Source organism: Gigantopelta aegis, chromosome 3 (genome assembly GCF_016097555.1).
Source record: "Gigantopelta aegis isolate Gae_Host chromosome 3, Gae_host_genome, whole genome shotgun sequence".
NCBI lineage: Eukaryota > Metazoa > Mollusca > Gastropoda > Neomphalida > Peltospiridae > Gigantopelta > Gigantopelta aegis.
This window is the reverse complement of record NC_054701.1, coordinates 79,412,141-79,427,295: the sequence shown is the minus strand read 5'-3', so window position 1 is coordinate 79,427,295 and position 15,155 is coordinate 79,412,141. Positions and strand designations below refer to the sequence as shown.

Genomic DNA, 15,155 nt, shown 5'->3' with positions numbered 1-15,155 from the left:
TAATCCCCCTACACCACTGCCCCCTTTACTTTTACTCCTTTGAATTCCATCTCATTTCTTCCCGATCTGGCATCTCCTATCTTTCTAATTCTTTTGTTGTTAATCTCAACATCCCAGTCCTCGTCTCTCCAACTGTGACAGGTGCTTGTATCTTGTGGCTATCTGTGCCACACACTTTGTCATTCCCCATCAGCTTTTAGCTGTGGGTGTAGTCTGACTCCTTTTTTCTGGGAATGTAGAGGTCACCTCTCCTACTTTTCCAATCCTAAATTAGTGCCTAGATTATGACTATTTTTAAATTCATGGATCAATACATCCTTCTAGTTTGTTAAACAAGTGAGGTTAGTTTTATTTGTTATTAGAATTTGGTTGGAGTTATAGAGAAAAAAGTCAATTCATCATTAGTTTTTGCTATGGGGCTGGACATAACCCAGTGGTAAAGTGCTTGCTTCATGTGCGGTCGGTCTAGGATCAATCCCCGTCGGTGGGCCCATTGGGGTATTTCTGTCCCATCCAGTGTACCACAATTGGTGTATCAAAGGCCGTTGTATGTGCTATCCTGTCTGTGGGATGGTGCATATAAAAGATCCCTTGCTACTAATGGAAAAATGTGGTGGTTTTCTTATAAGAGTCAGAATTATCAAATATTTGACATCCAATAGCTGATGATTAATAAATCAATATGCTCTAGTGAAACCAAAACAAATATATTAGGATCAATACCCCTTGGTGGTTTGCTTGGATTTCCACATCTGATATATCTTAAGGCCATGGTATGTGCTGTCTGAGATATTGCTTATAAAAAGATTCCTTGCTGCTAGGTGGTAGGAGTAACCTATGTGGTTGCATATGTTCTCTCATTCTAAATCAAGTATCAAAATAACCATAATTTCATTTGTCGTTAGGTGTCATTAGACAATTATTCCTTTTGTTAAATTATCAAGATTTTTATATTTGGTGTTATGGAACTTAATCCTTACAAACTTTCTTACCATTAGTATCCTTAAATTGTTTATGGTCATTGATTTTGGAGTGGTTTTATTGAATAGAAACAAAATGTTATTTAAAATAATTGAATTTATGAAGAAGAAGAAAAAAAGCCTTATAATTTACTATGAAATATTTGTATTAGATCTCTAAACTTTGTATGTATTTTAGAAGTACATCATTAACTGTGGATTGCCAATTCAGGATAATATTTATTTATATAAGTTGAATTTTCAGTTTGTTTAATATTATTCCTTTCAGTTGAAATTTACAGTTACATTATCTTTAATATAGCATCAAATCAAAAATAGTAATATTGATAAAAGCAGGAAATAGTGCACACCCTGTTTCAAACATTATATCTCACCTTAGTATTAATATACATTCTTTATATATATTCTTTACATGTTTTCAAACCTGTTTTTAATTTATTAAGTCTACAGTTTTAATTACATGTATTATTACCTCATGCACATTCTATATGACCTCCAATTGGTTAACGTTATATCACATGTGATTCCGTTTAAGATCATATTGCACTCCGATGTAGTTTTGCGAACTGATAAATCATGATATTATACCATTTTCAGTGTAAAGTGGGGAGCCCCCTTAGCATTGACCAATGAGCGTTATCGGGTTGATTGACATAATTTGGAACTTGTAGTGACTTACAGATAGTGATGACGTGTTTCAAGTACATTGTGCAAAATATTTGTTTGCTAGATTGCAAATTGCTCGATTGTTTGTATATTTGTGTATATACCGTCAATATTATTATTTTTGCTTCATAAAACATCACAGTGCTATAATTGTTTATTATTAAGTAGATTATTAAAATTTTCTATTTGCAGAATATATTTTTGACTGAAAACATTGCAATATCTGTATTCATCACAAATTTGTATGATTATTTCAGCTTCCAATGCCAAGGCTTGCTATGTTACTGGACGCGGTATTCAGCCAAGAGGAATCCGTGTCAAGGACAATGCAGAGTTCAAAGTTCACACAAAAGGAGCTGGAAAGGGTGATGTCAATGTCCAGATCATTGGACCAGGTGTGTAACAAATGCTGTGGTATGTACTACCCTGTCTGTGGGATGGTGCATATAAAAGATCCCTGCTGCTAATCGAAAAGAGTAGCCCATGAAGTGGTGACAACGGGTTTCCTCTCTCGTTATCTGTGTGGTCCTTAACCATATGTTTGATGCCATATAACCGTAAATAAAATGTGTTGAGTGCATCGTTAAATAAAACATTTCTTTCTTTGGACCAGGTGTGTAGTTAGTGCTTCATTGTATTCCATTATATTTGTAGATAGGCATTTATATTGGCCTACCGCCTGTTTGCCAATCCACTTCAGTTATATTGACCTACCACCTGTTTGCCAATTCACTTCATTTATATTGGCCTATCACCTGTTTGCCAATTCACTTCATTTATATTGGCCTACCACCTGTTTGCCAATTCAGTTCATTTATATTGGCCTACCACCTGTTTGCCAATCCACTTCATTTATATTGGCCTACCACCTGTTAGCCAATCCACTTCATTTATATAGGCCTACCACCTGTTTGCCAATCCACTTCATTTATATTGGCCTACTGCCTGTTTGCCAGTCCACTTCATTTATATTGGCCTACCACCTGTTTGCCAATCCACTTCATTTATATAGGCTTACCGCCTGTTTGCCAATCCACTTCATTTATATGGGCCTACCGCCTGTTTGCCAATCCACTTCATTTATATTGGCCTACCGCCTGTTTGCCAATCCACTTCATTTATATAGGCCTGCCGCCTGTTTGCCAATCCACTTCATTTATATTGGCCTACTGCCTGTTTGCCAGTCCACTTCATTTATATTGGCCTACCACCTGTTTGCCAATCCACTTCATTTATATAGGCTTACCGCCTGTTTGCCAATCCACTTCATTTATATGGGCCTACCGCCTGTTTGCCAATCCACTTCATTTATATTGGCCTACCGCCTGTTTGCCAATCCACATTTTTATAGGCCTGCCGCCTGTTTGCCAATCCACTTCATTTATATTGGCCTACCGACTGTTTGCCAATCCACTTCATTTATATAGGCCTACTGCCTGTTTGCCAATCCACTTCATTTATATAGGCCTGCCGCCTGTTTGCCAATCCACTTCATTTATATTGGCCTACCACCTGTTTGCCAATCCACTTCATTAAATTTTGTTTGTTGTTTTTGTTTTGTTTCTTTCAGTTAAAGGCACGGACACCCAGTTTTTGATCTACTAAAGGCAGTCATACACATATAATGATTTGAAATATACATTCAGTGTACTTTTCTCTTCGGCCAGTAGTTGATACTACAAGTCATTTTACAAACACTTAAAACTGCTAGTATCAACTAAATTGAATGAAATTATTTTTTCTGATTTATGACAGGTAACCGTAATTAAGTTATACACCAAGATATAGATAACAAGTGCAATAGGACAATTACGTAGCTTCTTGAAGAAAGTACGTTTGGAGGAATTCGTTAAAGTTATATAGGGGTGGAATTTAGTTCAGTTAGTAATCACTCCCCTGAGGGTGCTTTGATTTTAGAATCAAACACCCTTTTGTGGAGTGATTGTGTTTTTTCTTAACATTTGGTCATAATATGAGAAAATGTACTTGCCTTGACATGTGTAATTTTAAAAGTCACTTAGATCAACTATTAGTCACCCTACAGTTATCTCTGGATTTCGTTTAAAGCAGCTGACATAGGAAAACAGACATGGGCAGAATTGATTAAAATATATTTTATTGCATTTAAAAAGAAATCAAATGGGTTGCACACACAATTTTCTAGGCCATCTCCATAAATGGAATGTGAGTTCACACCAATTTCCCCCAAAACGGACAGAAGTAAATGGTGACACAAAAAGACACCACCATCCTACAAAACATTGGTGTTTAATCACATTCATATATATGCTATCTAATTTTGTTCTTTTGCCTTTTTTATTATCAATTTAGGTGGCATCCAAGAGAAATGCAATGTGAAGAAATCGCCAACAGAAGAGGGTGTTTATCTCTGCAACTATGTACCAACCAAACAGGGTCCGTATGTGATCAATGTGACTTATGACGACGCTCACATCGCTAAGAGTCCTTTCAAGGTTGAAGTGGGTCCATTCATGATCTCCAAGATTGTAGCCTACGGACCAGGACTGGAGTCTGGGGTGGTGGGCCAGCCAGCCAAGTTCACTGTGGAGACAAACGGAGAAACTGGTGCTCTTGGTACGTAGGAGGGATTTCAGTATGGATGTTTGACACATATATTTAATAATGTGGAAAACCCTCCAAAATAATTTGACATTAATTTATAATAATGTCAGGGCCATTCACTAGCATGCAAACCACATGCTATGTTGCAGTGGGTTTATGCAAGTATACACTTTAAAAGAACTTGTTGATAAAGTATTCCTAACAAAATAAACATATTTGACATGCATTTATCAGGAGGGATGGAGTATCAAACAGAGTATTGACAGGATGATGATAATTATGAATCACCTGGAACATAACTGGAAATTTAGGCTAGTATTCTTGTCAAAAATAATTGTTCGAAATCATAATTGGCCGAATTTACAAAGCCTGTTTATGACTTACACGCGTGTAACTACATACATTTATAATGCTTAAAGACATGCTTTTAAGAAAAACGTAAATTCGGCAAAATATGAATAGAGATAAAAATATGGCTTGTGACCCCATCACTACAGATTGTGCCACTCGCCCCGCTCCAGATATCGTTTCTACAGGCCAGAGGCCTAAGTCTCTTAGGCTCTGTTAGACAACAAAGCATCCTCTTTGCAAGTCTTTTAGCATTGCACTGCGAGATCGCAAAGTTGCAAGAGTTTAGTGAATTAGGCCCCTGATTAGGTCCATACATTTTTCAGAAATGTATATAATATTTAAAGGCCAAATTTACAAAGCCTGTTTATATATTTACAATGCTTACATCCTGTTTTCTTAACTACATAACTTGACCTTGAACAATGGCATATTCCCCTAGGGATGTTAGTCTGGTCCGAACATCACAACAGCCAATGGGATGGCTAAACAATCTTCCAATGAGTCCTCTGCTGCCTGTTTCGATCACATGACTAAAGTTTCCTTCTTTAAGACAACCAGGCTTGGTAAATTCAGCCCTAAATGTTTTTGTAGGTTTCTCCATTGAGGGTCCATCTCAGGCGAAGATTGACTGCAAGGACAACGGCGATGGGTCTGCCGATGTGACCTACTGGCCGACAAACGAGGGGGAGTACGCTGTCCACATCCTGTGTAATGAGCAGGACATTCCCAACTCGCCATACATGGCTCAGATCCGCCCAGCCGAGCAGTTCGATGCATCTAAGGTGGGTGTCATTAATCCTCTACCAGTCCAACTGGAGGGACTATAAGTTTCATCTCTGTCCTGTCCTGTCTGTCTGTCTGACACCTCTTTTTTTACAGTTCACCCCTGCAAAATACATTGACATTAATTTGTAATAGTAAAAATGTGATTTCTGTTCGGAACCAAATGTGTTCTGTTGTTTGTAATCACAAGAATTGTTGTCTTTGTTTTGATAAATTTATTGTATTGTATAACATTCACAAATTGTATATATATTAAAAGATTCACACAAAAATTATAATACTTGTATATCTTTGACAGGTAATTGCTAAGGGTCCGGGTCTGCAGAATAGTGGAGTGACTGTTGGTCAGAAAGCAGACTTCCACGTGGACACGCGGTCTGCAGGGAAGGCAGTACTGTCGGTCAAGTGTTTTGATGTGGACTACAAGCCCGTGGACATCCTCATGAAGGACAACAAGAATGGCACCTTCGACTGCCACTACACCCCGAAACGCAACGTCAAGCACACTGTTGTCATTTCGTATGGAGGCGTCGCAGTACCCAACAGTCCATACAGAGTAAGAATACAAAATGTTTTGATCTTAAAAAGAATTGGTAAAAAAGATATCATCATCATCATATCTCTAAACAAACAAAAAAATGTCTCTGTTTTAAATGTAAGTGGAGTTTAAAAAACAAAAATTTTAAATAAAAAAATAATGAAAGCAAAATATTCAGTTATTGCTTTTTTATTTTCAATATAGAATCTTTTATATATTAATATTATTCCCACACATTTGCTAAGGATCAATTTTGCAAGTTTAGTTGTTTCATCTAACACCACCACTAGAGCATATTGATTAATTAATCATCATTTATTGGATATCAGACATGTGGAAATTTTTAACTATAATTTTCAGAGGAAACCCATGTTTTTCGATCACAATTACCAAATGTTTGATATCCAATAATCGATGATTAATTAATGCTTTAGTAGTGCTAAACAAACTAACTACTTTCTGCCTTAATCATACTTCTTTACATCTTAGTCACTATATAGAGAGGCTTAAATATCTAATGCTTTTTTTTCTTGCTTTTTTAATAGATATTTGTGTCTGAGCCCACAAATCCTGCCAAGGTCCAGGTTTACGGCCCTGGGGTAGAGAAAGGAGTCAAGACGGGAAAGTCGACATACTTCAAGGTGGACTGCAAAGAAGCTGGGCCAGGTTGGAAAATTAACCGTTTTTTTTTTTTTTTTATTATTCCAGTTAAAATATTTATTATTGTAAAACTAAAGGTGAACATTGAAACAAATTATCAAAGAATTAACCTACTTTTATAATGTGTATTGAGCTGGAGTGTCGTTAAAAATTCATTCATTCATTCATTCAATACTTTTATAATGTGTTTTGCCACTCTTCAAATCAGTTTAAAGAACTGACATAAATAAAATTTTGTTTGTTCAATGATTGAATTTTGTGACGGATTTAAAGTAATTGTTAAACTATGTTAAACTACTATTTTTTTTTTTTTTTAAATAAGGTATTAATATATTTTTGCAAATTTGATGTTTTGTTATATTTTCTAAAATGTCTACTTTTACTTTTAAGTATGTAAACTGCCTGAAATGGTTGCACAATGGTATTTCAGAGACTCTAGATTTCTGAATTTCCTGAGGGCATGCCCCCAGACCCCCTGGTGTCTTGTGCCTTCCATGCCATCTGCCCCCACCCCTCATAAAAAAATCCTAGCTACAGCCCTGCTTTTGTTATAATTTATTAAAAAGCGAAGTATAGCCAAGAACCATTCATTGTGTTGTGAAGTATAATCACTTGTATGTACATACATTACAGAATATTTCCAGTTATTGCAGGTGATGTTGCTATTGCTTTGTACATTATACTTCGCATACATCCCAGAATGTTTCTAGTTACTGTAGGTGATGTTGCTATTGCCTTGCAATTAAAAAAATGTCCACGGCCAAAAAACATACCATTGAAAAAACGCAAAAAAGTACCATGGAGAATTAAAAACTCCACGACATTGCCGATTGCCTTGGACATTTGCAGGGGTTGCCTTGTGAAGTATAGGCACTTGTATGTACATGCATTACAAAACGTCTCTGGTTATTGCAGGTGATGTTGCTATTGCTCTGACTGACGGCAATGGCCGAGACGTTCCCGTGAAAGTCACTGACAAAGGAGATGGGACGTTCACCGTGGACTATGAGCCAAAGACTCCCGGAACACACACCGTCATGGTGTACCTGGCTGGCAAGGAGATCCCCAAGAGTCCCATCAAGGTCAATGTTGAATCTAGCATCGATGTCAGCAAGGTCAAAGTTGTTGGACTTGAACCAAGTAAGATATATATATACTTTTTTGTTTAATATTTAAAATCCAGCAATAATTTCATATTCAGGGAATTTTAGATTTTTCCATTGACTGAAATTATTAGTCCCATCAAGATCAACGTCAAATCTAGCATTGATGTCAGCAAGGTCAAGGTTGTTGGACTTGAACCAAGTAAAATGTATTTTGGGTTTTCTAATATTTAAAAAAACTAAGTAAGATTTCTTTTTTTGTTTAGTTTTTTAATCTTTAAAAAACACCAATAACCTCATATTTAAGGAATTTTAGATTTTTCCATTGACTGAAATTATTAGTCCCATGAAGGTCAATGTCAAATCTAGCATTGATTTCAGCAAGGTCAAGGACTTGAACCAATTAAGATGTGTGGGTTTTTTTTTTTTTAAATATTATATATTTTATATTTTTCCATTGACTGAAACTATTAGGCCAAATCAAAATAGTTTTTGAGATATGCCTAATATAAAAACCGAAACTAAAGATATGCATCAAAAAAATTAAAATCTATACTAATGATATGAGTTAAAGCATCAACAAACAATAAAGAATTGTAATACATACATGAACAAACAGGATAATACATATCTGCCATACAATTTAAATAAAAATTACATTATAAAAATAAACATTGTGGCAGTGTATATATAAAAAACCCACAAGTATTTGATAATCAAAAATATTTTTACAAACATTGTGGCAATCTATTTAAAAAACATAAAAATTTGATGATCAAATAGCCTTTGTACTTAATTTTATAGCACTGGTCCAAGTTAAGTTTTTTTTAAATTTTAAATGCATAACATTTAAGTCTTGGAATGACCAGGTTATAAGTTTTCTGTGTTTTTTTATTTTTAGTAGAATATTAAGGCAGCAATTTTAAACAGGTGTCTGTTTAATGAAATAGCCATAGGAATTGCTTTGGTTATTTGTATTAAGAATTACTGTATTAATTTCATGTATCGTATATAAAAAAAAACCCTCATCCTACATCTTTACCAAACCCTGTTTATATTTTCTTTGTGAAGAAATGCCCATGGGTGTGGAAAAGAAAGTTGATATCATCTCGTCTGGCTTGCCTAAAGCTGAGGCCAGAGTTATGATCACCTCCCCTAGTGGACAGACCAGATCTGTCCCTACGCAGGAAATAGCCAATGGATACACTGCCAATGTTGCCTTCTTGGAACCTGGACCCCACATGGTCAGTGTCCAATACGCTGGCGTTGAGGTCCCTAAATCTCCCTTCAAGGTGGAATCTGTGAAGATGCCGCCGAAGGTTAAAGCCTATGGTCCTGGTCTCAAATTGGGAGCACCCGAGAAACCTTGCTGCTTCACCATCGACACCAGAGAAGAAACGAGCCCGGGACAGCTTGGGGTCACTGTGGAGGGTCCCACCGAGTCGAGGATCGAGTGTTCTGACAATGGGGATGGAACCTGCGGTGTGGCATACTTCCCGCAGAAGGAAGGGACATACCAGGTGAACGTCACCTACGGAGGCCAGCACATCCCCCAGTCTCCGTTCACCGCGGAGATCGTCAAGGGAGCAGGACTTGATGTCAGTGGAGTGACGGCCAGTGGGCCCGGTCTGTCTCCTGATGGTAAAGACACATAGAAAAAACCAAATCTGTTTATTGTGCATGGTCGAATGCCTGCCTCCCAATCCTGTTGGGTATCAGTCCGTCCACACCCGTGCATCAACTAATCCTTCAAGCTAACATGGATTGATAACTTCATTCCTGTAACAACAGCAGATTTGTTGTTGCATGATTATGCTTTTTATTTCATTAATTTTTACTTTTATTTTACATCTTTTGTTTTCTTTAAAAAAGTTATTTCATTGATCTAATATTGATTGCGGTTTTTTTCCTTTTCAATGATCTCTTTTTTATTTTATTGAACTAATATTGATAGAGAATTTAGTTATTGATAGATTTCTTCTAGTAACTTGCTCATTGTGATTTTAAAAAACCTAACTTTTTTAGCTATATGTTCCATGGTTTCATTAGGAAATGGGGGCTGGATTTATCTGTCGGTTGAGTGTTCTCCTGAGGTGCTTGTGTCACAGGATCGAACCACCTCGGTGGATCCATTCAACTGATTGGGCTTTTTTTCTCTCATTACAACAATGCACCACAACTGATCAAAGCAACTCTGTGGGAAAGTGCTTGTAAAAGATCCCTTGTTGCTATTGGAAAAATGCAGCGGGTTTCCTCTGACTACATATCAGAATTACCAAATGTTTGACGTCCAATAGCCAATGATTAATTAATCATTATGCTCTAGTGGTGGTGTTTAAACAAAACAAACATCATTTGGGAATATTTTATTAGCAGGAATTATTATTTCACTTTTGTGGAGATTCCTTTTCTGATCTCTTAATATATTAAATTCATAAAGCTATCTATCAAAAGATTGATTCACTAAGTCATTAGCTTTGGAATTATGGCCAGTTAATGAAACCTATACAAATAGTTGATATTGTAAAATATTAACATTTACAAGGAAAAGGGTTTAAAACATTCCAATGGCAAATGTGCCATTATAAGTGAGTTACCTCCCTTGAGAAGAAATAGACTGATTTTTTCTCTTTTTAAGTGGTTTTATTTCTCCTCCAAATAACATCTTTTTAAAACTGTACATAATGTTTATTTTAGTTTTTGAATCACTGTTTATTAATATTACTAAGGAATGGTTAGTATTGTTTTCTAATTTAATTTCACTGTTGAATTTTATTTCCTTTTGTCACTAACATATTATTTTAATAATATTCCAGATCTAACATTAAATGTTGTAAACCTACAGTTGCCAGTGTTTTCCTTTAATTAAGATAGATATGATCTGCATTGTTTGAAATGTTCAGGGAGTTGGTATGCAGAACATATTATTATATAATATGTGTAGAATTTAACATTAAAAAATGTGAATGACTTAATATGTTTGTCAAATTTCTATATGTGAATGACTTATTGGGCTAAATTTATGAAAAATGATCATGGAGTTTGTTTTAGATACATCTTCAGTCATAAATTTAGACAAAATGTAATGTGTGCATGTGGCTAAACTTGCATTTATTATTAAACATTTTGCAACTGGTAGGCTATATCTAAGATGGTATGTGCTGTTCTGTTTATAACAAAAGGTCCATATAAAAGACCCCTTTGCTACTAATGGGAGAATGTAGCAGGTTGTCTTTGAAGACATCCAATACCAATTATTAATTGCTTAACTGATGTCATTAAAAAAAACCTAGCATCTTTCAACTTTATTATAAAATTATTAAATATGCATGACTGTTTTGGGGAGTTTCACATGACCTGTCATAAATTCAGCCCATTGTTATTAGCTAACTGTTCATGTCTTAAATTTGAATGGCTTGATGCTATTGTCTAATCATATTTGTCTGAATGTGATGACTATTCATGAAAAGAATTTATGGCACAAAGTTACTGCTTAAGATGTCTGCTTTGTTTCTTCTGAAAAGGTCTTTGATTATATATGCTCTGTGATGTCTTCATGTCTTGATATCTTGATTCTTAATTTTTGGAATGTTAAATTATACTCTTATGCCATTGAATGGTGGCAATCTATCCATATTTCTGCCGATCATGTCACTGACCACCTCTTATAATACTATGCCAGTCAATAAAGTTTCTAACTTATTTCATTTTATATATATATATATATATATATATACCTTTAGTATGTCATTTCCACCACTCATGAACTTCAAATCCAATCCCAGATGAATGATAAAGATTGGATCCCAATTCATGAATGCCATATAACCGTAAATAAAATGTGTTGAGTGCATCGTTAAATAAAACATTTCCTTCCTTCCCAATTCATGAAGCGATCGTAGCACTAAAATCACCTTAAGTGCATATATACCTGGCTTGTGTCAGATATAGAGCTTTTTTTTAAATCAGATCTCTTTGGTGAGACCCCTCAACACCAGGGGCCTAATTCACTAAACTCTCACAACTTTGCAATCTCGCAGTGCAATGCTAAAAGACTTGCAAAGAGGATGCTTTGTTGTCTAGCAGAGCGTAAGACACCTTTGTGAATTAGGCTCCAGACCATCAGTAAACCAGAATTTCACAAAACTGGACATTTTACGTAATCCCATGAATGTTTGGTTAAGAGGGGTTTCACTGTACAATAGCAACAACATTAGGAAAAAGCTGTAAGTCTGCTATTGTCTTATAATACAGTGGAACCCCTCAAAACCAGACCCTCTGTAGACCAGGCTCTGTGTTCATAAACACACTTAAGTCAATGTATGATACTTAAATACATACTTGAAGTACATAGCTAAGTATCATACATTCACTTAAGTATGTCTATGAATACGGAGCCTGAATTCTTTCAAAACCAGCCATTTTTCACAGTGCTTTTCTAAATATCAGTACAGAATATAATCTTTCTAAACCAGATAACCCTTAAAACTGACTTGTTTACTTGGTCCTCTGTATGCCTGGTTTAAAGGTTTTTTCACTGTAATTATTTTTACATTTTGATACATCTAGGTTTTTTAAAACTTATTATAATATTTCTTTTGGCCATGAACTGACATGAATGTCATTGATTTCAGGAGTGTTCATTGAATCTCCAACTGAGTTCATTGTTGATGCTAAATCTGTATCTCCTGTTGGCGAAGGCAATGTGAAGGCCACTATAACCAACCCGAAAGGTCAGAAGATGGAATGTCCAGTTTGCAACAATGCCGATGGTACCTACACTGTACAATATGTTCCTTATGAACAAGGTAAGGTCACAAATAATCTTTCACATCCTGTTCTTATTGTCTGTGAGAACGTTACAAATCAGATGTATATTTGTATCCAGAAAATAAGATGTTTTATATTACCCTACACTAGTTTGTGGCACTGACAACTGTTTTCACTGGCAATGTTTTATGTAAGTGGCAAATAGATTGTATATGCTTTTTATTTTTAACTTGAAGCCCAAAAGAGTTCATCATGTGAACAGGGCTAGCTCTGGCACTTGCCAAATTTGACAATTGTGAATTTTAAAAACAATTGCTAAATTTTATTTTAATTTAATGAAATAATTTCATATAATAATTGATATTTTGTTACAAAATAATTGGAAGTTTAATAGATAATATGACAAAATTTTCTACTGACCCAGAACTTGCCCATGTGAAAATACTAAAAGATAATGCACATGTGAAGTAATGATTTTCTGCATTTTTTGTTTGATTACAAGATTGGTGCTCTTTGTACCTGCAGTGGGAGATTTATCTTAACTGCCTCAATTAGCATTGGTTAAGATTCCTGACAGCCATAATTTATCTTTTGCTGGGGTGTTGTAAAACATTCCTTTCATTCCATCCTTTCATTCCATCCATCCATCCATCCATTCACCCCACCATCTATCCATCCATTTATCCATCTATTTATCCATCCATTTATCCATCCATCCATCCATCCATCCATCCATCCATCCATCCATCCATCCATCCATCCATCCATCCATCCATCCATTCCATCCATCCATCCATTCCATCCATTTCTCAGTCCATTTTCTTTCTCCATCTTACAGGACCAATGACAGTGGATGTGTCCTATGAAGATGCAGTTATCCCACAGAGTCCATTCTCAGTGCAGGCTATTCCTGGCTGTGACGCCAGCAAAGTGAAGGCCTATGGACCTGGTATGTTAAAAGCTTTTTTCTTTCTTCTGTAGTTGCAGAACTCCAGCTCATTGACAAATTCCATATTCAACATATATTTCCCTATCAAAACAAAAAAGAAAAGTAAATAAATAAAAAGAAATGTAAGTAATTGAAGATTGGCTCAGTCTTTAAAAGCTTTTGCTGTCAATTGCAAACACATTAAAAATATGTTTAAATGTTATTATGAGGAAGTATATTGGTTTTATTTAATCCTTTCTTTGATTATATATAACCTCAATAACAAAATAGGAAAACTGAAATATCCCAAAATAGAGAAGTTAACACATTCAAAATTTTAATATGGCATCAAAAACCACGCTAATGAGTTCCTTTAACCTTTTTGCAGTATCATTTTTTAAAATCTTGTTTAGGACTTGAAGATGGTATCAAAAATGCACTAGCAAAAACTTTGAAGGAACTGTTCTGAATTTGTCAGATGTTTTCATTTAATAAAGCCTTTTTAATGATTGGAATTACTCTTCAATTAATTTTCTTGTTTAGAACATCAGTGCCTTTGTATGTCCTGTGTGTTTCTGACCATCCAAATGCTTGCAGTAGCTTTAACTCTTTTTACCCTTTGATATATATTTTTTCATACATACAGCATTATTGAGAGATAAAATCTATTTTGGATTACTACAAACAGAATGACCAGAACCACTGATTATACAGACACCAGTATTCTAAACAGTAGTTACACGACTTCTACATGAAAGGCCATGGTATGTGCTATCCTGTCTTATGGGATGGTGCATATAACATCCCTTGCTGCTAATTGAAAAGAGTAGCCCATGAAGTGGCAACAGCATGTTTTCTCCGTCAATATCTGCATGGTCCTTAACCCTATGTCGGACGCCATACAACCGTAAATAAAATGTGTTGAGTGCGTCGTTAAATAAAACATTACCTTCCTTCCTGAACAGTAGTTGTTAAAAAAAGCTCTAATAGTCAGGGAAATGGTATATAGCAGCAAACTCGGGGCAGTCCCATTAACATGGTACTTAAAACACACAAATAATTTCCTTTAATTACTGACTTTGTGATCTCAATATTTTTGTTTGATTACGTTGTTCAGGTCTTGAAAGTGGCATCACCAATGAGTCAACAAAATGTTTGAAATGTTGCTAAAATCCCATGGTTAATTTTCTTTTAACTGATCACCAATGAGCCAGCGCAAATTGTAAAATTTGGCCAAAATCACATGTTTAATTCCTTTTAATGTTTCATCAGTATTAGCATATGTTCTTCTGATTACATTGTCCAGGTCTTGAAGGTGGTACGACCAATGAGCCAACTATAATTTTAACATGTGACCAGAATCACATGATTGATTCTCTTTAATGTTTTATCAGACTCAGCATTTTGTTTCTCATTACATTGTCCAGGTCTTGAAGGTGGTACAATCAATGAGCCAACTAAAATGTTTAACATGTGACCAAAATCACGTGATTAATTCTCTTTAATGTTTGATCAGTCTTAAAATGTTTTTGTTCTGATCACGTTGTTCAGGTCTTGAAGGTGGTACAACCAATGAGCCGGCTCGTTTCACTGTGGACATGAAGGGGGCAGGTAAAGGTGGTCTCGGACTCGGTATCGAGGGGCCAGTCGAGGCTCAGATGAACTACAACGACAACCACGATGGCAGCTGTGGCGTCGAGTACATGCCGACGAAACCAGGCACCTACGACATCTCCATCAAGTTTGATGAGAAACATATTCCAGGTTTGTATGACTTTGTCTTGTTTTACATT

The 15,155-nt window shown here is 35.6% G+C and overlaps 1 protein-coding gene across 3 annotated transcripts in view; it reads left to right on the top strand.

The window, feature by feature from the left end:
* The window catches only part of LOC121369132 (filamin-A-like), a 144,839-nt gene that overhangs the window by 53,628 nt on the left and 76,056 nt on the right, over positions 1–15,155 (top strand). For 2 of the 3 annotated variants that reach the window (XM_041493999.1, XM_041493998.1), the window contains exons 8-17: positions 1,904–2,041; positions 3,978–4,241; positions 5,172–5,362; positions 5,662–5,919; positions 6,447–6,567; positions 7,477–7,701; positions 8,736–9,305; positions 12,299–12,472; positions 13,273–13,383; positions 14,914–15,126. In XM_041493999.1, the coding sequence (XP_041349933.1) occupies positions 1,904–2,041; positions 3,978–4,241; positions 5,172–5,362; positions 5,662–5,919; positions 6,447–6,567; positions 7,477–7,701; positions 8,736–9,305; positions 12,299–12,472; positions 13,273–13,383; positions 14,914–15,126 (2,265 nt within the window). The remainder of the gene's footprint in view (positions 1–1,903; positions 2,042–3,977; positions 4,242–5,171; positions 5,363–5,661; positions 5,920–6,446; positions 6,568–7,476; positions 7,702–8,735; positions 9,306–12,298; positions 12,473–13,272; positions 13,384–14,913; positions 15,127–15,155) is intronic. The other variant, XM_041494001.1, reaches the window with a different exon arrangement.